The sequence below is a fragment of the Puma concolor genome, chromosome B3 (genome assembly GCF_028749965.1).
Source record: "Puma concolor isolate L17-30 chromosome B3, mPumCon1.1.hap2, whole genome shotgun sequence".
NCBI classification, from domain to species: domain Eukaryota; kingdom Metazoa; phylum Chordata; class Mammalia; order Carnivora; family Felidae; genus Puma; species Puma concolor.
In genome coordinates, this window is record NC_141672.1 from 3,041,551 (window position 1) to 3,065,624 (window position 24,074).

The following is a 24,074-nucleotide window of genomic DNA, read 5'->3' on the forward strand; positions in this document are numbered from 1 at the left end:
CAGCTCCCGGCTGCCCTTCACACCTGTCTACATAGGAAGTGTGATTACGAACATTGTTTGCACTGGTTTCTTCTCTTAGTAGATGTCCTGGTCCCCATATGATCTGCTGCATTCACAGTCACGTTTGGGAGAACAGGCTCACCTATTCCCACCAGAATTGCCTCTGCGTTGGCCCAGCCTGGGCCACACGACTCCATAAATGCTCAGGGGAAAGGAGATCTCAGGACTGGAAGCCAGCCAAAGACGGGCTTAGAGGGCCACCCTAGGAGCAGTAGAGTCCCAGCCCGCCCAGACAGCCACTGCACCCGTCTCCGTGCGAAGGCAAAGGCAAGGCCTGAAGGGACCCAGGCTGCCCACCCCAGGAAAGGCTCTCAGGCCTGCGTGCGTTCAGTGCCCTGGGATGAAGTCTGCCAGGCTCTGCTCAGCTCTGCGGAGAAGGGAGGACGAGGCAGACGCTGAGTAAGGAAATGCACAGATGCATCTATCATCACAATGGGAGAAAGAGGGAGACGTCCCAGCCTTCAGAGCGTCTGGGGTGAGCCTGTCTTGGCCGTGCTGGGTGTGTCCGTCTGAGCTGTGTGTGGGCCCCAATCCACACCCCGCATCCGTGATCCCTGGCTGCACAGAAACTCAGTACCAAGCTTGTCCCCCGGGTCCACACCCACGTTCCGTGAGCACCTGCCAGGGCAGGGAGCGCCATCCCACTTTACACATGGAGAAACTGAGGCTAAGAGAGGGGAGACTGGCGGCAAGTCTGACTCACATCCAGTCGCTGCACCAAAGTCAAGTGCCCACTTTGATGCTTCAGTAAGACGAAAGCTCGTACCCGGGTTCTCGGCTCCAGAGATGCCACTCGGGAGGAGACTTTCAGCAGGGCCTCTGGAAATTTTTATTTATTGATTCATTCGAGAAGCTGCTGATCCATCAGACACAAATCTCATTCCCCTCTCCCAGGACTGCACATCCACTCAACCTCATTCCAAAATGCTCCATTCCTCCTGCCGCTGTCATTAGCGCGAAGTCTGGAGCCTGCCACAGTATGTTCGCTGGGGCTGCTGTGACCACAAACGAGGTGGGGGCAGGGGGTACCAAACAACAGAAGTAGATTCTCTTACAGTTCTGGAGGCCAGAAGTCAGACGCCGAGGTGTGGGCAGGGCTGGTTCCCCCTGGGGCTCCGAGGGAGGGGTGTGCAGGCCCCTGGCCAGACCCCAATAGTGGCTCGAGCCCCCGGGCTTGAAGACGCACCGGCCCGGCCTCTCTCATGGTCACATGGCCTTCCCTTTTGTGTGCCTGTGTCACAAATCTCCTCCTTTCTTGGATGTAGGGTCCTCTCCTAAACCCACGGTGATCTCACCCCGATAACCTTAATTACATCTGCAAAGTCCCTGTTTCCAAACAGGGGCACAGTCCTGGGTACAAGGGGTTAGGACAGGGACACATCTTCTGGGAGCACTCACTATGGTCAGCCCGTCTCCCGGAGGCAGACTGCTGATGCCCCATTTTACAGATGAGGCGAAGGAAGTGCGGAAGGGTTAAACACCGTTCTGTTCTCAGTGTGGATGCATCCTGGAGCCTGTGAGAGGGGAGGGGGAAGGAGGCGGACTGTCCTCGCCTCGTTCTGGCAGGTGCTGTTTTGGGGGTAGACGACGCGAGCCAGATGCATCACCTGCTCCCAGAAGGTGAGCCCAGGGCCACCATGTTTCTCGTGCTGGCGAGGCCTGTGGAGTCGTCAGACTCGTAAGAGAAACAGGGAGCAGAATGGTGGATGCCAGGGCCTGGGGTGGGGGACTTGCTCAGAAAATGTTCACTGACCCGACCTCCTGAACAAGCAAATGAGCTCACCCGCCAAGGCCCAGCTGGAACATCACTCCTCTGTGAGGCCGAGCCCATCCCAGCAGTACAGCCTGGTCTCCGTGATGGCTCTCTGCACTGGTCACACTCACCCAGCCCTCCCTTGGACCACGGCGACCTCTGTGGCCCATGATCGCTGCAGCAGCACCGGCCAGTGGGAAACCAATGCGAGCCGCGGTGCCATTTAAAATGGTCCAGTCGCCACAGTAAAGATAAAGATAAGCAAGTGAACTTAACTTTAGTAATATATATACACATATTGTTTCTTCAGCAAGTTTTATTTATTTTTAAATGCTTATTTAAACTGCGCCTGGGTGGCTCAGTCAGTTGAGCATCCAACTCTTGACTTTGGCTCAGGTCATGATCTCACGGTTCATGGGATTGAGCCCCACATCGGGCTCTGCACTGACAGCACGGAGCCTGCTTGGGATTCTTGCTCTCCCTTTCTGCCCCTCCATCTCCTCCCCTCCAAATAAATGGATAAACATTTATTTATTTAAATCTTTTATTTTAGAGAGAGAGAGCGAGTCGGGGGGGAGGGCAGAGGGAGAGAGAGAGAATCTTAAGCAAGCTCCGTCCTCAGTGAAGAGCTTCAAGGGGGGCTGGATCCCATGACCCTGAGATCATGACCTGAGCCAAAATCAAGAGTCAGATGTTCAACCAACTGAGCCACCCAGGGACCCCAGAAATTGTTTTTTTTTTTTTAAGTAAGATCCATGCCCAACGTGGGGCTCGATATCCAGAGTCATATGCTCCACCGACTGAGCCAGCTGGAACTGCAGCTGGTGGGGGGGGGGAGGGCTGGCCAGAGGCCCTGTGCTCTGTGGAGACACCCCCCAGGGCCCCTCGAGGTATTCTAAGGGCGCCCCAAATCCCTGTAAGGGAAGCTCTGGGAGCCATGTCTGGCAGACCGCAACACTCGCTTCCTGTTAGCGTTATTTGGTAGAAGGGCCGGGGCCCACAACCGCACTCGCTCAGCACATCTACTGGCCCAGGTCCACTGTGCCAGGCAGTGAGACGAGGCAGGGGTGGGGGCGGGGAAGACGGAGATAAAGATAGACACAACTGCCCCTCCGGAGGCCGCGTCCAACGGATGGCGAGATTCTGGGGTTTTCAGCCACACGCAGCAGGACCCTGTGCTGATGGGAGGTCCCACTTTCTTTCTTTTTTCTTTTTTAAATGTTTATTTATTTTGAGAGAGGGCACGAGTGGAGGAGGGGCAGAGGGAGAGGGAGAGAGAATCTCAAGCAGACTCTGCACTGTCAACGCAGAGTCCGAAGCGGGGCTCGATCCCACGAACCGTGAGACCACAACCTGAGCCCAGATGAAGAGTCGACGCTGAACCCACTGAGCCACCCAGGCGCCCCGTGAGGAGGTCCCACTGCCGTCTGGAAGGACGGACTCCGTCCACGGAGCAGGAGCTGGGGCTGTAGGGGTGGCTCTGAGAGGCGTCCCCGCCGGGGTGGACGTCCCCAGCAGCACAGCCAGGCCTGGGAGGTGCTGAGGACGTGCCGGGGTGCCGGTTTCTCTCTAAAATAAAAATCTTGTCCGCCCACTGGTTCTTCTGGCAAATGGCCTACCTAACCTTCCACGAGCCAGTGCCACTGCCTATACCTCTGGCTGTGCGTTCATCTCCATCTGCACCAAACCGTGGGTCTGTTTTGATGGCAAACTCATCTCTGGGTGCGTGTGTGCAGGGGCTGGGGGAGCACGAATAACCCCAAATACCTGGACAGAAACCACCCCTGGAAATCTGCCGACCTCATCCCTCCATCTCGTCCCCTCCTCCAGGGGCTCTTCCTGTACTTTTCCACCCAAGGACTGACTGAGGACAAAGTAGACGATCATCGCTGCGAATCAATAGCCAGTGGCTACAAATGCAGCTTGAAGCAGCCTGCACATTTTTGGAAGATTGATCAATTCGTTTTCAATGGCATGAAAGGAAAGAAATTACTTTCCTGGAAGACCAGTGGGGTGAGCAGGACGTCTGAGAAGGGGTGCTGTCCGGCAAGGAGGATGGCGGTCCCCACCATGGGCACAGGACACTGGGGTCACGAGACGGGTGGGTGGCCCAACAGGGCTCTCTCCTCCACTGCTCCTCTATTCCCAGTGCCTCGAGCAGGGCCTGGCACGCAGTAGGTCGAATCGATGTGGCAGGAACGACCCCGCTGTCCTCACAGAACCCCAGACGGAACGCCATCACGTGCCCTTTGCTGCGAGGGTGCAGCACGCGTGAACTTTGAGGATTCCCAGTTCCAGGGGTACCTGGCGGGCTCAGTCAGTAGGGCATGCAACTCTTGATCTCAGGGTCATGAGTTCAAGCTCCACATTGGGCACAGAGCTTTCTTAAAAAAAAAAAAAAAAAAAAAAGAATAAAAAGAATAAAAATAAACAAAGGAACAAATACCGTATGATTTCATTCACATGCAGTCCCTAGTGTATTCCAATTCACAGAGACAGAAAGGAGAAGACTGGCTGCCAGGGACTGGAAACGGGGACGAGAGTTAGTGTTTAATGGGGACAGAGCTTCCGGCTGGGGAGAGGAAAGAGTGTTGGAGACAGAAGGTGGTGATAGGAACTCGACAGTGGGAATGTGCCTCATGCCGTGGGGCCGCACTGCTGAGGGGGCATCTCGCGGGACAGCAGCAGCCTGGCGGGCTCGGCTAGGCGGGGAGGGAAATGTGGCTGTGACACAAACCCCCAGCCCCCACTGGGACCCGTGTCACATGGGCTTTGTGAGCAAGAACCCCCAGCCTCCCCTTTGGGGAAACTGACTCTCCATAAAGAGTAGCAGTCTACGCCTTCCTGCACAGTTTTAATTTGCTAACCAGAGACCTTTGTTAAGTGTCAGAACATGGCTAATCGTGTTTTACTTTTGTTTTTAAAAACGGAACAAAGGGACGCCTGGGTGGCTCAGTCGGTCTGACTCTTGATTTTGGCTCAGGTCATGATCTCAGGGTTTGTGGAATCGAGCCCTGAGTTGGGCTCTGTGCTGACAGCAGGGAGTTGGCTTGAGATTCTCTCTCCCGCCCCCCTTCTGCCCCTCCCCTGCTCACCTGCTCTCTCTCTCTCTCTTAAAAGTAAAATACATAAATAAAAATAAAAATAAAATTTAAAAACAGAAAAAAGCAGGGATGCCTGGCTAGCTCAGTCAGTGGAGCATGCAACTCCTTTTGTTGTTGTTGTCGTTTTAGTTTATTTTGAGAGTGTTGTGTATGTGCACGAGCAGGGGAGGGGCAGAGAGAGACGGAGAGAGAGAATCCCAAGTAGGCTCTGTGCTGTCAGTGTGGAGCCCAACTTGGGGCTTGAACCCACAAACCATGAGATCACGACCTGAGCTGAAACCGGCTCAGGAGAGCCCTCTCTTACCCTAATAACTTCGTGGACAATTCCTGAAGATCCCTTGCGTGTTGACAGCTATGGGACATTCAGGGAACCAAAGGGAACCAAAGGCATTTCCTACTTAGACTCTGGACTGGGGGGTTCCCAACCCAGCGGGAGTTGGCTTTCCGTCTTCCCCTGCAGAGGCCCCGAGGTGCCCAGGAGCTGGCTCAAGGACACCCTTACTAGTCACTGCGAGTTGAGCAAGCACTTGTGAGAGGCCAGATGCACGCCGAACCCACCCGGCCACCGTGGCCAGGGTGCCAGGTGTGTATCCTCCCAGCCAAGGGAGCAGAGGCCAAGGGATGGGCCGCAAGGCAGACAAGCCAGCTCTGGAGGGCTACTCCAGTGCTATTATGTCGTAAGGACACCTGGCTGTCCCTCCCAGAGGTGGACTTCCCCACTATATTAGGACTGAAGCAAGACAAGGAACGACACCGTGATCAGACTTCCTGTTGTCACTGACCCCTGAGGCCCCTGCATTTCTGATGGCTACACCTGGATCTGCTTTTCTTGGATAAACACAAGCAATGAAAAGACCAATGTTGGGGCACCTGCCGGCTTAGTCGGTAGATCTAAGGTTTTAAGTTCTTGGGGTCTTAAGTTCAAGACCCACGTTACGTGTAGACATTACTTAAAAATCAAATCTTTGAAAAAAAAAAAAAAACAAAACACCAGGGCTCCTGGGTGGCTCAGTCCGTTGAGTATTTGACTCTTGATTTCTGCTCAGGCCATGATCTCGCAGTTTGTGCGTGTGAGCCCCCCATCGGGCTCCGTGCTGGCAGTGCAGGACCTGCTTGGGATTCTCTCTCCCTCCCTCCCTCTCTCTCTCTCTGCCCCTCCCTTACGTGTGTGCATGCGTGCACGCTCTCTCTCTTAAAAATAAACAAATAAACTTTAAAACAAACCAACAAACGAAAACGCAAAACACGAATGCTTACAAACGGCACCTAACACACAGAGGGGGAAAGAGACTCAATTTTATTTTATTTTTTAACTCAGAAAACAGAAACATTAAATATATCAGAGACATTTTCAGGGAAAAGCTGTATAAAATATGTCCCTGAGCTAATCTTCATTCTATAATTATTTGAAGTCCACAAAAATAATTTACTTGAATATGGTTATGATGGGAAATCATTTTTTTTAATTAAAAAAAAATTTTTTTTAACGTTTATTTATTTTTGAGACAGAGAGAAACAGAACATGAACGGGGGAGGGTCAGAGAGAGAGGGAGACACAGAATCCGAAGCAGGCTCCAGGCTCTGAGCAGTCAGCACAGAGCCCGACGTGGGGCTCGAACTCATGGACCGCAAGATCATGACCTGAGCCGAAGTCAGCAACCCAACCGACTGAGCCACCCAGGTGCCCCTGGAAAATCATTTTTTTAAACTTACTTACTTGAGAGAGAGATTGCAAACAGGGAAGTGGCAGAAAGAGAGGGAAAGAGAGAATCCCAAGCAGGCTCCATACAGAGCCCAATGTGAGGCTTGAACTCACGAACCACAAGATCATGACCTGAGTGGAAATCAAAAGTCAGACGCTTAACCAACTGAGCCACCCAGGCGCCCCTGGAGACATCTGACTTCCTACCCACTACCTGTGCCCGGAGCTCATTTGAATAAGCTTCTGTTCCTCGAAGCCTCAAGAGGCTCGCCTCTAGGAGCCAGGAGCATGTCAAGAAAACCAGCAGGGGCGCCTGGGGGGCTCATTGGTTGAGCGTCCTACTTTGGTTCAGGTCACGATCTCACAGTTCGTGGGTTCGGGCCCCGTGTCGGGCTCTGTGCTGACTTCTTGGAGCGCAGAGCCTGCTTCAGATTCTGTGTCTCCCTCTCTCTTTGCCCCTCTGCCACTCGTGCTGTTTCTCTCTGTCTCTTTGTCTCAAAAATAAAATACATATTACAAATAAATACATAAATAAATAAAATAATTTTTGAAAATTAAAAAAAATTGATGTGCAAAAATAATTCATAACAATACCACTGCAAGTTGCTGTTTATTCCAATGTCCCAGCATTTAGGGCAAAGACCATCTTCAAACAACCTGACGGTCAGCCAGTGAGTTTGATGGGATAAAGGAAGAACTAAAAACTCGCTCACACGGGACCCCAATCCTGCCGGCTGTCTGAGCACGCACACAGTGCCACCCACGCCGGCCACGGGCTGAGAATCCCAGCGGAGCAGAGGTGTGGTGTGAAGAAACGACGTGATGTTATTTCTGTGACACCCCGAGGTCCACGCTGCTCGGTGCGTGCACTCCACCCCGCGGGGACCTGTTAACAGGAAGCTGGTGAACGGGGCACGGAGCATGAACACCTGGGCAGCGCTCTCCTGGGCAGACACGAGGCCCGCGAGGCTCTCACGTGACCCCCACTCCTCCACGCGGCCTTTAAGGCCTCCACGGGTGGGGGGGGGTGCCATGTTTCCTCTGCCTCCCGCGTTTTCTCGGTGCAAACCGTATTTGCCGGCAGCAGCTCAGAAGCCACAGAGACCTAGGCTTCTGACTGTATTATCATGCCTCACCCTGTGACAGACTGTCTGCCAAGTGGCTTCGGTGAAGTCCAGATACCCCATCTGCCCTCAGCGGACACACTCCCTAACGCGGCCTGGCTCTGAAGGCCACCTCCCTGTTGCTGCGGCAGGTGTCCCTCCTGCCGGCTGTGACTCCCCCACGTCACAGGGCTCCAGGAGAGAAGACAGAGAGCCTCGGCACTTTATAATATGTAATCTTATTTTCTGGTAAACTCTACCCCCAACGTGGGGCTCGAACTCACAACCCCAAGATCAAGAGTCACCTGCTCAAAGAAGACATCCAGCTGGCCAACTGACACATGAAAAATTGCTCAACATCACTTATCATCAGGGAAATACAAATCAAAACCACAATGAGATACCACCTCACACCTGTCAGAATGGCTCACATAACATGAACTCAGGCAGCAACAGATGTTGGCGAGGATGCGGAGAAAGAGGATCTGTCCTGCACTGTTGGTGGGAATGCAAGCTGGTGCAGCCACTGTGGAAAACAGTGTGGAGGTTCCTCAAAAAATTAAAAATAGAGCTACCCTATGACCCAGCAATGGCACTACTAGGCATTTATCCACAGGATGCAGGTGTGCTGTTTCGAAGGGACACACGCACCCCATGTTTATAGCAGCACTATCAACAGTAGCCAAAGTATGGAAAGAGCCTAAATGTCCACCAATGGATGAGTGGATAAAGAAGATGTGGGATATATATACAATGGAGTATTACTCGACAATCAAAAAGAACGAAATCTGGCCATTTGCAACTACGTGGATGGAACTGGAGGGTATTATGCTAAGTGAAATGAGTCAGTCAGAGAAAGACAAAAATCATATGACTTCACTCATGTGAGGACTTTAAGACACAGAACAGACGAACATAAGGGAAGGGAAACAAAAATAAGATAAAAACAGGGAGGGGGACAAAACAGAAGAGACTCATAAAGATGGAGAACAAACTGAGGGTTACAGGAGGGGTTGTGGGAGGGGTTGTGGGAGGGGGGATGGGCTAAATGGGGGAGGGGCACTAAGGAATCTACTCCTGAAATCACTGTCGCACTAGATGCTGACTTGGATGTAAATTAAAAAAAAAAAAAAAAAGAGTCACATGCTCTACAGACTGAGCCAGCCAGGTGCCCCCATGCAATCCTGTTTTAAATAATGCTGATTTAAAAAGAATTTGGAAAACAAGGGATGTGGTCCAGCAGCAAGGTGTTCAGGAAAACTTTGGAAACCGAGGCTCCACCTCACTGGGGTAAACGGAGGAAAGTTCTCCGAAGGTGCCTCTGCCGCCACCTGGCGTCTCTCTGACACAGAAGCGGCGCCTGCTTTCACGTCCGCAGGTGCAAGTGTCCCAGGACAGCTGTGTTCTGTCAGCACTGACCAGGGTTGTCCAGCAACCCCCGGCCGCTGGTCACGTGAGGGTGGGGTACGGTTCACTCGGCAGCCAGCTTCCAAATCGCTCCCGTCAGTGGAGTCAAATTTGCAGATCAAGTACACGAATATTTTTATATTATTCTATTTCAAATTGGTAGAATTCAAAACACAGAAAACAGTACACAAAAACACTGGTTTTATTTAATAGCATGTCCGTGACCCAGGGCCAGCTTGGAATCCACAGTCGGGAGAGTCACACGGCCTACGGCTCACCAGGACCCCCGTTCTCCCAGTCCACCCTGTCCTGACACAAGCCAAGGGCCCCACAGGGGAGGTGCGGGCGTCCGTTCACGTACAGGTTTTCAGAGCCCTTGTAAAATGAACTGCTCAAGCAGCTGCTTCTGGTGGAAACTCGGGACACCAGTGGGTGGGTCAGGGTGGGCTCCTAAGTGCTGGTCTTCCTTTGCTTTGGTCTCAGCTTGTGCCAAACCCTCTCCAGGGCCACTTTTCCCATGAAGAAGGTGATGGCAAAATTACGCTTGTACCAGTCTCTGTGGAGAAACCAGACGAGCACACGTGATGCCCCAGTAACTGAGGACCGGCACCCCAGCTTCTGAGGGGAGTTCCCGGCCAAAAGGCAAGTCCTCCTGACTATCCCCACCTTTCCTCACTGCCTCTTCCTTTTTCTGCCCTCATTAAAGCTAACCTGTCCCTAAAAGCCTTCCCTCCTTCCTCCTGGATTTTCATCAGGGCCCCCCAGGCTATCACAAGAGAGTAAGGCTCAGCACGTGAACCCCCGTCTTTGCCCATTCGCTGCAATCCTCCTCTGGTTTTTGCTAAGAGACTCCAGAAAAGGAGATTGGGGCCTCAAGACTTCCGTGGCATTCCTGGGGAGCCACAATCGTTGAGTGTGGCAGGACTCCGTGGGGACCATCCCGGTTTGGGGCCTTATGTGCGTGAGAAGCGCAAAGTACTCCATCGGGAGAAGTTAATCTGTCACAAGTGCCAATGTCATAAAGCTCCACATCCTCTTTTTCTAAACAATCTGAGCTTCTGTGTCTCTAAATAGAGAATTCCAGGGCTTCCTCTAAATATTGGGGTGGAGTTCACCAACAGCCACGGGCTCACTTGCCTGTGAGTTACTGTACAAAACTTGCAAATTCACCCCACTGCTGAATGGGCAAAGCTTGGGAAGTTTCCACAACGGAAGGCACACGTTCCAGACTCTCAATGCTAAGCCTCTGGAAGCTGAAATGTCCATAAGTACCGATGCTTTTCAGCCAAATGAACTCATGAGTGAACACGGAACTTCTGTTCCAGACTGGACTCAAAGGACACTGAGTCCAGGACAACAGGAAGCAGAACGACCACGGGCTCAAAAGAAGCGACAGCAACAGGTAAGGACGCTCGTTTTCTGGAGCCTCTGTGTTGGCTGAAGAGACAATCTCCCTCCTCGTGAGAACGATCTTACGTTTCTATCCACTTAAGTGATGTTATAAATGGGAAGCAGTGCCCTAAATAAACAAGGCTTCCAGAAAGACAAAACCGGTACCCCATCGAGACGGCAGTTCTTAGGTTCCTAAGGAAAAGCCAGATTCCAGTCCACCGACGCTCTGACAAAGCGCAGGGAAACTAGACTCTCCCTGTTTCCATGGGGAAGGCAGGGGCAGGGTGGCGTGGGCGCGGAAGGGGGCACGGACGCTCCCCTGCCACCTGACCCGGGGTGGGGCTGGTCCTCTCTTCTCTGGTCCTCCTCTCCTCTCCAGCACACGTGCTCGGGCCCACATCACAACTCACACTGGCCTGACGTTATAACCTAGCTGGTTCAGGGTAACACGGGACCGCAGGAGTTGCCAACGTGCTCGCGCTGCCAGACTCCTCTGTCTGAGGGTCGGTCTCTCGAGCTCACCCAGCCTCACCCACCACCACCGTCCTTTAGATCTTACCTGCCCTGCCTGACCGACACTGCCACTGTCACCTCCTATTTTATTAAGTTTATGTCTATTTATTTTGAGAGTGGGGTGGGGGGCACAGAGAGAGGGAGAGAGAGGATCCCAAGCAGGCTCTGCGCGGTCGGCACGGAGCCGGATGCGGGGCTCGAACTCACCAACGGCGGTATCGTGAACTGAGCCGACATCAAGGGTCAGATGTTTAACTGAGTCCCCCGCCAGGCTATCATTTTAAACGAGGTCTTCTATGAACCCCTCTCACCCCCGACTCATACACCCTTTGCGTATTTCCTGTGATCTGGTTGGTACTAAGTACGGGGGTCCGCCTAGATTCGGCTCCGTGTTCTGGTAAGAACGCCTCACAGGTGCTGCCCAATACTTCGTCCTGCATCGTGCAGAGGCAGCTGGCCCAGTGTGCGCAGCAAGAGGAGACACGGGGTGAGGGGCCATGAGCCCGTCCCGCGCCCGGCAAGGCCCCGCCTGCCTTCCTGCCCGCTGGTCTCAGCAGCTGCCCACACCTATTATTTCCCTGGGAAAATGTTAGTTCTCCGACTCCACCGCTCCTTCTGCATCAGCTGTCGACCTACAAAGAAAAATGCTCCTTCGTGTGGTTCCCCTGAAACAGTCAATGCAGGAAAGGTGTGAACTCTCTGGGTTCTTTTACTGATCGATTCGCAGAACGAGTTGGCTGACTAGCAGTGTGCGGAGGGGACCGAGCTCCTCGGCCTTGCTATGACGGCAAAGGTCTCTGCAGATTCGGTACACTTTTAATCCACTACGGTCATTTCCTTTGTGCGGCTGAAACGGCCTCACCCTCAGCCTAAGGGAGCCCCCCAAGTAGGCCCCTGTGCCGTTCTCATGTGACCCCGCCAGTCTCTGGGCCTCCTCTTTGACACAAGGTGTCTTGCCTCATCGTGTGCTGTTCCCACCGCAGACCTGCTTCTCTAAGGAGTCCAGGTTCCCCTTAGTGGAAAGTGCTGTTCAGAACTGTCGAGGGGCATCTGGGTGGCTCAGTCCGTTGAGCGTCCAACTTTTGATTTCCGCTCAGGTCTTGATCCCAGGGTCGTGGGATCAAGTCCTGTGTTGGGCTCCATGCTGGGGGTGGAGCCTGCTTAAGATTCTCTCCCCCATTGCCCCTCTCTCCTGCTCACACTCTCAAACAAACAAGTAAACAAATAAATTAAATAACATAAAGTAAACTTCAAAAAAAGAACCTCTGTCAGAGCACTAGGGGTGCAAACCGTTATGGGGTGGCCACGCAAATAACTGTAAGCCGTCCATTTTATTTAAAAGTACGAAAACTTGGGGCGCCTGGGTGGCGCAGTCGGTTAAGCATCCGACTTCAGCCAGGTCACGATCTCACGGTCCGTGAGTTCGAGCCCCGCGTCAGGCTCTGGGCTGATGGCTCAGAGCCTGGAGCCTGTTTCCGATTCTGTGTCTCCCTCTCTTTCTGCCCCTCCCCCGTTCATGCTCTGTCTCTCTCTGTCCCAAAAATAAATAAAATGTTAAAAAAAAAAAAATTAAAAAATAAAAGTACGAAAACTAAGTTTACAGCAACGTCTACCTTTAACATAAACATCAACGTCACTAAATTCAGGTAAGAAAATAATCCTACCCAATATGAATATGATATTCAAAATTTTAGAAAAAAAGTAAGCACTTACCTGTTATAACACATGTGTTTCTGAAAATTTTTACTTAAAAATTCCTTGTAAAAGTCAGCCATTTCTTCTGCATCTAATGTTGCTTTCTGACCTGAAAATTAATTTCAACTTAAACATTAAGACTTAAGAAGAAGAGACACACAAACTACTATTGATCTAACAAAGGAGGTCAGCAAGATCAAAATGCAAACATCAACTGTATCTTTCTATCTATACACTAGCAATAAACAATCCAAAAATGAAATCAAGAAACAATAATTTCAGGGGTGCCTGGCTGGCTCAGTCAGTAGAGCATGCAACCCTTTATCTAGGGGTTGTGAGTTGAAGCCCCATGTTGTGCATAGAGTTTACTTAATAAAAATATACATATATTAAAAAAAAAAAAAGAATACCATTTACAGTATCACCAGAAACAATAAAAGACTTAGGAATAAATCTGAAAGGAAGTGTTAAGACCTACACACTGCAAACTACAAAACACATTAAGAAATAAAAGACCTGAACAAACGGCAAGACATTCCACGTTCATGGTTTTAAGGACTGCAGACTGCTGAGATGGGCAGCACGCCCAAGCTGACCTACAGATACAATACAATCCCCATCAAAATCCCAGCTGGCTTTTTGGCAGAAACTGAGGTCCAGATCCGAAAATGCAGAGAAACCCATCAGCCAACACAATCTTGAAAAAGAAAAGGGCAGGGGCGCCTGGGGGGCTCAGTCGGTTGAGCATCCGACTTCGGCTCAGGTCATGATCTCGCGGTCTGTGAATTCGAGCCCCGCGTCGGGCTCTGTGCTGACTGCTCAGAGCCTGGAGCCTGTTTCAGATTCTGTGTCTCCCTCTCTCTCTGACCCTCCCCCGTTCATGCTCTCTCTCTGTCTCAAAAATAAATAAACGTTAAAAAATTAAAAAAAAAAGAAAAAGAAAAGGGGTGCCTGGGTGGCTCAGCCAGGTAGGTGTCCAGCTTCGGCTCAGATCATGACCCCACGGCTCAATTTCTTCTCAAGCACAGGTGTGCGTCTCCCAATACACAGCCCGCGACTAAACGGACTACTTTCAACCTGAATGCATCCTGGCTCAACAGCGCACCCTCCCACCCTGGCCCGGGGTAGGTGCCGGCCTAACCAGTCCATCTGGGAGTCGGTGAGCACACGCTCAACCAGGTGACACACGGGGACTAACCCGGCCACCTCCATGGTCCTCCCTGTGTGGTGGGAGATGCCGACCGCAGCGCCGGCCCCCAGGGCTCCCCCATCCCCCCCCAGGTTTGAAAAGGCCACACAGGACAGCAACCAGCCTGCCAAGGGAAATGCGGCCAGACAGCAGCCCACAGGCCAGTCTCAGGACACCCAGTGATGGCTCGGAGGTGAAGGCACTCTGGCTTTGAAGCCCCAAACAGGCGCTCGGACCTCTGCCCCCCGGGCTCTCGCACGCGTAGAGAGGCCCACGTTCGAGCTCCTACCTCGGGTGTAGCACGCTTGCCCCTGGAAGACGCCGCCTCCGGGCAGAGGCCACGTTTCCCGGCCGCACTGCCGAGGTCGATGCTGCAACCCCAGCGGGGCTTGGGGGAGACGGGCTGGGAGGGTAACCCAAGGGCACGTTTCCACAGAAACAGGAGTGAAGGTGCTGACCTTTGACACATACGACACGGAAGCAAGCACTCAGATGGCACGGTCCAAGCGTGTGTCTGTCGGCACACAGAGGACAAGGACACGTCCCTTCCACAACATAACCAAGGACCTGCCTGAGTCAACAGCAGTATTTTCCACATGTTCGTTCTCACTCCTCTGACCCAGCCTCCTGCAGCTCCTCAAATCCTCCATCTGGGGTCTCTTCCCTCATCTAGAAGATTCTCTCTCAAATCTCCCCTAGCTGTCCTCTCCTCAGACAGGCCTCTGTGAGGCCCTGTTAAGATGCCCGCTCCCCCTCAATTCCCGGTTGTTTTTCTTCCAGGGGCCGACGACAGACCCCGAGACCTAGTCTTCACAGGGCTACCCGTCGGTTGGCCCCACTCCCAGCCCACACTGGAATGTCCGCTCCCTGAGGGCAAGGCCACAGCTGTCTCATCCAGTATGAGGTCCCGGTGCCTAGCGTGGCACACAGAGGAGTTCGACAGCTACCTCGCATCAACACATGGCCAGATGCTAAGTGGGACAAGAAAGAGAACAGCCAGCCGCCCGAGGAGGGGAGGGTGGCCGAAGGCTCCCAGAGAAGGCGACGTGTAGGCTGGGTCTTAAAGGATGAGTAGGAGCCCGCGAGGCAGAGAAGGGAGAGAATGGGCCAGAAGCCGGGGACCGGCACAGAGGGAAACAAAGGGTCTGGAGAGGCACAGATGTGGCCGAACAGAGTGAGCGAGGAGGAGGGTGGGCAGGGCTCGAGTGCGGTGAGGGGACCAGGGAGGAGCCCCCGGCTTCAGGCAGGAGGAGCAGCCAGGCCGGCCCAAGAGCATCAGTGTCCTCTGAACGATGGGTCTTGGAGGGACAGCACGTGTGCATGCTCGAGTCAGCATCCCAGCACATCTGTCTGCACCCCCAGGTGAGGACCCGACGAGGCGCCCCAGCGGCAGCGGTTAGCGGCCCCGCGGAGCTCTGTCCCTCGCTGGCTGCTGGCCCAGGACTGTGGGTTCTCACCTAGAACGTGGGTCAGAACAGCACGCATCGTGAGGCTGCTCTGAGACAGAATGGGTGGCAGCCAGTGTGACGGGTGACACGGGGCCTGGCACGGAGCGCACCCTTGTCACCACCGCTGGCGGGACAGCAGGAGCCCCGGGCTCTAAGGACAGGCAGGTGCCAGCTTCGGCTGCTGGTCTGGTTTGGTGTCTTGTGCAAACACCCCACAGCCAGAGCTCAGCATAAAGCAGAAGCCACGTAAATGTCTGCTGAGTAACTCGGCTTCCACGTCTATCGACACTGCAGCGGGCTACTGCGCTCGGATGAAACTAAGCAAAGAAAGGGAGGTGGGAAAACCTAGTTCATTACACATTTGCTAAAAACCACGTGGGGGTTTATGACTGCAAGTAAATCTATCTCCATGGCGTGCCTTCTTCCCACTGCGTGAACACTTTAGCAACAAAAGAAATTAGAGGCAAGAATCTTCCCACCATACTGCTGCCCTACAAATGAGACTCAATTTGGGGACATGCAGAGCTGAAATCAGGGTATTTCGCTTTTGCACTGGAAATTCAGTAATTTTTCTACACTGCTGCAGAATGTTCCAGTGAACACCCACTGAGTGGGCCACCTTAGCCTTACCCAGTCCGCGATTACTAGAATTATATACTCCCCCCCTTTTTAAAAGATAATGCTGCAAGGAACCTACAGCTACCTCTTCTGTTTTCCTCTAGAATGCATTCTTAGATATCCTGTGGTCACAATTTCCCTGCTTCTTGGCAGGGGTGCTGCCTACAGGGGCATCCTCTGGAAAGACGGCTGGAAATTTCCCCTGCCGCGGACCACCTACGAGCACTGTATTGGACTATAACTCTAACTCCACCAGCACGGAGTGTAACCACTGAAGGCACCCCCTGAATTCAGCAAGCTCAAAATGATGCCCAGTTGCTGTTCTGATACACATCGTAATCTGCAGTCACATTACTCACCTACAGGTATTTTGTTGTTTCTACAACCCTGTTAACGCTCTTCACAAATACTGCCCCTGTCGCCTCTGTTCTATCATCTGCTGTTCATGCTTTACCTGTTTCCTGGATGCTGACCTTTTTTCCCAGCCCTCTGCTTTCCCAGACACCGCTTGCAATTGAGCACACAACTCTTGATCTTGGGGTTGTGAGTTCGAGCCCCACGTTGACTGAGGGTACAGACTGCCTAAAAATAAAATCTTAACAAAAAAAGAGGTCCTCACTTACATAGAAGGCAGTTTTCATGTTCTCCTGTCCTATTCCTCCAGACAACGGAGACTCAGTTGTGTTCTATCAGACTTTCTACAACTGGCAGCTACGTATTTAATTCTTAACCCACAAATAACTGATTTTTAAAAAATGTTTATTTATTTATTTTGAGAGCAGGGGGAGGGGCAGAGAGACAGGGAGAGAGACAGACTCCCAAGCTGTCAGCACAGGGCCAGTATGAGGTCCCAGTATGTGGGACTCAAACCACAAACCATGAGATCATGACCTGAGCCGAAATCAAGAGTCAGACACTTTAACCAACTGAGTCACCCAGGCGGTTTTTTTAATTAATTGATTTTTAATAATTAGCTTTTTGATCCATTTGGAATATATTTGTATTATAGGGGTCATGAATCTAAATTTACTCTCGAGTCAAAAATAGTTTCTTCATTAACATTTTTATTTTATTTTTTACATTTTATTTATTTTTGATAGATAGAGACAGAGCTTGAGCAGAGGAGGGGCAGAGAGAGAGGGAGACACAGAATCAGAAGCCGGCTCCAGGCTCTGAGCTGTCAGCACAGAGCCCGATGCGGGGCTCAAACTCACAGACTGCGAAATCATGACCTGAGCTGAAGTCGGACGCTTAACCGACTGAGCCACCCAGGTGCCCCATTTCCATTAACATTTATTAAACAAACTCTTCCTCTCTCGGTCCTGCGGGACCCCTATAATCACGTGTTCAGCACGCATTCTGGCCCACTGAGGTGACATGACTGTCACCCCCCCCCCGCCCCGTTTCCATCACTGCAGCCTGGAAACTGTTTAACTAGCTGACACAGTGGGAACCTCCCTTCATGTGTCCTGTCCTCAATACATTCCTTCCTGTTTTATTACCAAATTCATTTAAAAGTCTGATTTAAGGCCAACCTTTCAGTTCTTAGAAACGCCAGCAAGAGAAACTCTGATATTAATAACAGGACTCAAAACAACCTTTCCCGTGTTGAGAGTGGTTATCTCCAAAGCATGTCCACAGCCTCCCTGACCCTGTCTGATCCTGGTGAGACTCACGAGGCTGGTGCCCCTCCCTTAGGGCTGCAGCATCTGTGACCACAGCCCAGGGCCCGCTCACTCGTCAGCAGGGCCGGGACAGCACAGGGTGAGCTGAGAGCCACTGTGGCACGGTGACATCAGACAGGCCCGGGAACCCTAGTCACTAGGCCAGAACATAGGCCCTCCACTTCCTGTGTAATTTTGGTTCAATACCTTGCCCTCAGGTTCCTCATCTCTAAGGTGGTAAAAGCAGTGGGACCCGTTCCTCTGGGTCATCGTGGGAAACAAAACAGATACAGGCAAAGGACTTGGCGCGTACAGTCAGCATCTGAAATTGCACGCAATTATGCTATGCTTATTGTTAGGACTCTGCACCCTTTCCTGCTGGCTCCGGCCCTCCACGATGGCACCTTGACGGGACCCTGCAGCCGTCGGCAAACAGCAGAGCCCATCATCCGGCATCCACCCTCCCAGCTCTTTCTCCCAAATGGAGTCAAGCGGGGCTAAGGGAGGGGCAGTGCTTTAGCCCAAGAACAGATGTGGCTTTTGGGGTCAACGGTTCCAGATTTTCCATCAGAATGTTTTGACAGCAGACATCTGTTTAACAAACACTATGACGCGTTATTTGGACCTCACGTCAACAGCAAGAGAAAATGATTAAAGGTCATTTTGGGCACCAGACCTTCTATCCAAAACAGGAAAGGCAGCACAGCAGGCAGAGGGAACTGAGTGCATCCAGCATCCCTGGCATGTCGCACAGCATGGGGGACAAGATGTAAAAGAGGGGACAGGACAGGCGGGGGCCGGGGAGGCCTTCAGTCCAGACAGAGAGCGCAGCTGTCATTCCGTAGTCACACGAGTCTAAAAACCTAAGCCGGGCAACAAATGTCAATTGTGCATCTGGGGCAGGACAGTCTGACTACACTGCAAAGGATAAGTCTGAGGCAGGAGCTGACAAACGACAGCCTGCAGGCCAGCCGCCCCTGCTTCTGTAAATAAAGTTTTATTGGAACACATTCATGCCCATGAATCTATGTGTTTTTCTTTTTTTTCTTTTCTTTTCTTTTTTCTTTTCTTTTTTCTCTTTTTTTCTTTCTCTCTCTCTCTTCCTTCCTCTTCTTAAAAGAGCAAGGGCCAAGAGCAGAGGGAGAGGGAGAGAGAGAATCTCAAGCAGGCTCCACACACAACGTGGAGCCCAACTAACCCACTGAGCCACCCAGGTGCCCAGTCTACGTATTTTCTAGGTCTGCTTTCACGCTTCAACAGCAGAACTGAACAGCTGAAACAGAGACCCCATTTGGCCCAGAAGGACTAGTCTATCTACTATCTAGCCTTGACAGAAAGCTTGCCCATCCCTGATTTAAAGATCAGAGGCCAAGGAACCAATTAGAAAGTTACTACAATAGGCACAGAAGTAACAAGGGCCTGGGGACAGGGAGTGGCAAAAGCACCGAAAAATGTTTAAGAGGTGACTGCAGACAGATGGGAAGGGGCGGGGCTTTCGGAGGCTGGTGGGCGTGACCTGAGGTCAGGAATCTGGGAAGTCCAGCTAGTACAGGAGAAAGGGTGCAGAAGCCAGGGGACTATGGGACAGAAGTCCAAAGGTCAGAGGGAAGTCATTGATCTCGGAAAGACCTAAAAGTGTTAGAGGGATGACCTCACCCAAAGAGAGGAAAGAGACCAGGAGGAAGGCACACATGTGTCCCATGTAGGAGTATGAGGACCCCCTCAGAGCACCTGTCCCAAAGGAGATCACGACTTGCCCCAGAGCTTTCTCCCCTTCATCTGAAATCCTTTCTTTTTATCTTCTCATGCAGTTAAACAAACACCATGTTAAGAGGAAAAGGACAAATGAACTAACCTGATCCGGTTCTCAGTTCCAGGCCTTTAGCTTTTAGTCTTGAGCGAATAAACTCTTCTTTTTCCTAAAAGAAGACCACTATCAGAACGCTCTTTCTTCGTCTTTCCATCTTTCCTTGGGTGGGACACAGCCCAGAGTGGTCTGGGGGAGTCTGCATGGGCCCATCTCCAAACCTGAGCTAAGCCATCTCAATTTTCCTTGGGTGGGACACGGCCTAACATGGTCTGGGGGAGTCTGCATGGGCCCATCTCCAAACCTGGGCTAAGTCATCTGAATTTTCCTTGGGTGGGACACAGCCCAGAGTGGTCTGGGGGAGTCTGCATGGGCCCATCTCCAAACCTGAGCTAAGCCATCTCAATTTTCCTTGGGTGGGACACGGCCTAACATGGTCTGGGGGAGTCTGCATGGGCCCATCTCCAAACCTGGGCTAAGCCATCTGAATTTGGTTAAAAGTCCCATGCTTGGGGCGCCTGGGTGGCGCAGTCGGTTAAGCGTCCGACTTCAGCCAGGTCACGATCTCGCGGTCCGTGAGTTCGAGCCCCGCGTCAGGCTCTGGGCTGATGGCTCGGAGCCTGGAGCCTGTTTCCGATTCTGTGTCTCCCTCTCTCTCTGCCCCTCCCCCGTTCATGCTCTGTCTCTGTCTGTCCCATAAATAAATAAAAACGTTGGAAAAAAAAAAAAAAGTCCCACGCTTGAAGTAGGGATTTCAAAAGAAGATGTTTCATGAACAGTTTATAAATCCACAGAATAAGATAAGTACAGTCCACGTGACACAGCCTACCCAAATGGATAGACATATAAAGCTTTTCTTCTGGATTAGAAAATTTTTACTTCAGGGGCGCCTGGGTGGCGCAGTCGGTTAAGCGTCCGACTTCAGCCAGGTCACGATCTCGCGGTCCGTGAGTTCGAGCCCCGCGTCGGGCTCTGGGCTGGTGGCTCGGAGCCTGGAGCCTGTTTCCGATTCTGTGTCTCCCCCTCTCTCTGCCCCTCCCCCGTTCATGCTCTGTCTCTCTCTGTCCCAAAAATAAATAAAAACGTTGAAAAAAAAAATTTAAAAAAAAAAAAAAGAAAATTTTTACTTCTTTCTCATATAGTTTATTTATGAATATGCTGTTAAGAATTCTGAATTCTCAGAATGAAATCACATCACAAAAACCCATATTTCATAAACATAAACACACACATTCTAGTTCTGGCTCTGCTACTCCTTTTAAGGAAAGACTACTTGAAAGTCTTGAGATCTATGATTTTATGAATGATCGGTATTTATGTACAGTTACATATAGATTTAAAAACTATATGCAGGGGGCACCTGGGTGGCACAGTCAGCTGAGTGTCTGACTTCGGCTCAGGTCGTGATCTCACAGTTTGTGAGTTCAAGCCCTGAATAGGGCTTCTGTGCCCCTTCGGATCTTCTGTGCCCACCTGTCTCTGCACCTCCCCACTGGTTTTCGGTCTGTCTGTCTCTCTCAAAATAAATAAACTTAAAAAAAATAAAAAATTATATGCATATGTTAATTTACATACAGGCATACATATGAGAGAGAGAAGGGAGGGAGATGGAGGGAGGCTGAGGGAGAGAGGAGGGAGGGAGGGACCAAGTCAGGACTGAGTAGAAGAAAGGCAAATAGTAAGGATTTAGCACCCCCAGGTGGCCATTTGTTGTACCTCTTTCTCATTCAGACCTTAAATCAAAGCTTACCCGACAGAATGTCAAATTCTGGTTTGCCCAAAACTGTTGGTTCCATTCTTGTGTTTCTTGTCTTAATTTTCGTAGCTTTTGTTCCAATGGTGATTCATTTTCGGGGACGTAAAAATGAACAGGTCGAAGGTTTGAATGTTTGTCTGGGGGTCCTATCCAATCATGGCAAGATTTTCTTGGAGGGCAGAATCCTGAGACCTTTAACAAAATGCACAGGGTGAATATAAACTAAGCAAATCTCCAGTACTGTAAAATGCATAGTATAAATTTATTAAAGCCCCTCATTAGCATTCTCTTTTTAAGACCATGTGCCAGAGAATACCCAAATTAAAAGAACTACAATAAATATTATTAACGTGAATACTATAGGGAACATGTTCAACAATGGCACTGGAATAATGCAACTCCTAATGCAAAACCAGCATTTAAGCCTGCACTTTGTACTGTATACAAAACTAACTCAAAATGGATCAAAAGCCTAAATATAAAATCTGAAACCATAAAACGTGTAGAACAGCAAAATTTGCACAACCTGAGACCAGGCGAAGATTATTTAGATACAACACCAAAAGCACAATCCATGAAACAAAAAAGATAAGCCACAGACTGGGAGAAAATATGTGCAAATCTGAAAAAGGACTTGTTCCCAGAATATATAAAAATCTCTCAAAACTCAATAATAGGAAAACAGACGACCCAATTTAAAAATGGGCAAAGTGGGGGCGCCTGGGTGGTTTAGTCGGTTAAGCGTCCGACTTCGGTTCAGGTCATGATCCCACGGTTCATGAGTTTGAGCCCCTCTGTTGGGGTCTGTGCTGACCGCTCAGAGTCTGAAGCCTGCTTCGGATTCTGTGTCTCCCCCTCTCTCTGCCTCTCCCATGCTCATGCTCTGTCTCTGTCTCTCAGTAATAAATAAAAGTTAAAAAAGAATGATTAAAAATGGGCAGTGGCCAAATAAAGCTTTCTCCGAAGAACACATATGGATAAAAGCATGCTCAACATCACAAGTCACTGGGAAACGCAAATCAAACCCACAGTGAGATACCACCTCACACCTTTTTATACGCCTAAAATAACCCACAAAGACATCTGACAATAACAAGTGTGGTCGAAGATGTAAAACAACTGAGCTTTTATATGTTGCTGGTGGAAATGCACAATGGGGCAGCCACTTTGGAAGAAAGGCTGGCAGTCCGTTACACAATTAAACACACACCTAACGCACAATCTGGCACCACTCCTAGGTATTTATCCAAGATGAATAAATACGTATGCTCACACAAAAACCTGTCTGTGGCTGGGAAAAGTGGTTTTATTTAAAATTGCCAAAATCTGGAAGCAGCCTACACGTCGTCCTCCCACTGGTAAATGGCAAAACCAAGTGTGGCACACACAACGGTGCTCGTCAACGACAGAGCGCGACACTCTCAACAGCAGGCAGCACATGATGGATCTCAGGTACATTCTGCTGACTGAAAGAGCCACACCAACAGGCCGCCTGCCGCAGGATCCTATCCACAGGCCATCGCTCGCAGGATAGAACAGGCGTGGGGGTGGAGGAAGCGGCTGACTACCCAGGAATTTCTACACCGAGACACAGAAAACGTTCTATATCTTGAGTTGTGGTGCTGTCCACACATTCGTCAGGAGTGAACTTCACTGTATGTCAACTGGACTTCAATAAACGTGACATTAAAATGAAAGGATCAGCTGGGTAATCGAAAGACTAGCTTTCCGTTTGTCTGCTTTAAGACCGATGCAGATCCATTGTCTGGGTGGCTCAAGTCAGTTAAGTGTCCGACTCTTGGTTTCAGCTCAGGTTGTGAGGTCACGGTTCATGGGTTTGAGCCCCACATCCAGCTCTGCACTGCCAGGACAGAGCCTGCTTGGGATTCTCTCTTTCACTGCCCGCCCCCCCCCCCCCCCCCCCCGGCTCATGTGGTCGCTATCGCTCTCAAAATAAATAAATAAACTCAAAAAAAAAAAAAATCAATGTAACCTAAACTCATGGGGGAAAAGTACCATTCAATTTAGAAATCTCTTATACACTATTTAAAACAAACAAATAAGCTCTATTGAACATGACTTCCACCTCTAGCTACAACAGAGTGCCTCCCATGCGCCCTCCCCGCACCAACAACTAGAAAACTCCCAGCCACAGGAAGGAGTGAAACCACTGAGACTCACAGCATGGACGAGTCTTAGAAAAATACAGAGGGAAAGAGCCAGGCAGGAGAGAGGATGTACCGTGGGAGCCCTCCGTGCTGCATCCCCGAAGTCAGTGGTGACTGCAAACATTCACACGTTTGTCCAAACTCATCAAATGTACACTTTAAGTGGGGTATTCAGGGGCACCTGGGTGGCGCAGTCGGTTAAGCGTCCGACTTCAGCCAGGTCACGATCTCACGGTCCGGGAGTTCGAGCCCTGCGTCGGGCTCTGGGCTGATGGCTCGGAGCCTGGAGCCTGTTTCCGATTCTGTGTCTCCCTCTCTCTCTCTGCCCCTCCCCCGTTCATGCTCTGTCTCTCTCTGTCCCAAAAATAAATAAAACGTTGAAAAAAAAAATTTTTTTTAAGTGGGGTATTCATTTTACTGCATACAAATTAAAAAGCCAATTGAAAGAATGGTTAAAGCTTACAAAGACCAAAGGAACTACCACACTGCACATAATTAACATTTCTTTTCCCTTTGGAAGGTACTTCATTCAGGATATTTCAGTTCTTCGGCATCACGGTTACAAGATGAGACTTCCAAGGAACTAAAACCAGAGACGCAGGGTTTGCAAATTTTAACATGAAACAGCTTTGTCTACTTGGCTACTCACTGATCGTTTCATTTGAAGCAGAAATAACAGCTAGCTTACAAATACG

At 50.7% G+C, this 24,074-nt stretch overlaps 1 protein-coding gene and 1 long non-coding RNA gene across 4 annotated transcripts in view; both read right to left on the bottom strand.

Annotated features, from left to right (window-relative positions):
• Positions 1-2,112: 2,112 nt before the first annotated feature.
• COA8 (cytochrome c oxidase assembly factor 8) overlaps positions 2,113-24,074 on the bottom strand; it is a 36,672-nt gene continuing 14,710 nt past the window's right edge. The window contains exons 2-5 of one of the 3 annotated variants that reach the window (XM_086708704.1): positions 21,206-21,403; positions 19,504-19,567; positions 12,748-12,838; positions 2,113-4,197 (exon numbers count right to left, since the gene is read on the bottom strand). In XM_086708704.1, coding sequence (XP_086564830.1) covers positions 4,170-4,197; positions 12,748-12,838; positions 19,504-19,567; positions 21,206-21,403 — 381 coding nt within the window. In that variant the 3' untranslated portion in view covers positions 2,113-4,169. Of the gene's footprint in view, positions 4,198-9,313; positions 9,686-11,115; positions 11,667-12,747; positions 12,839-19,503; positions 19,568-21,205; positions 21,404-24,074 lie in introns of those variants that run through there. The other 2 variants (XM_025919462.2, XM_086708703.1) reach the window with 2 other exon arrangements.
• Positions 12,318-12,753, bottom strand: LOC147579657 (uncharacterized). The gene is made up of 2 exons (XR_015251978.1): positions 12,636-12,753; positions 12,318-12,394 (listed from the first exon to the last, which is right to left on the bottom strand). It is a non-coding gene; the product is annotated as an uncharacterized LOC147579657 (long non-coding RNA).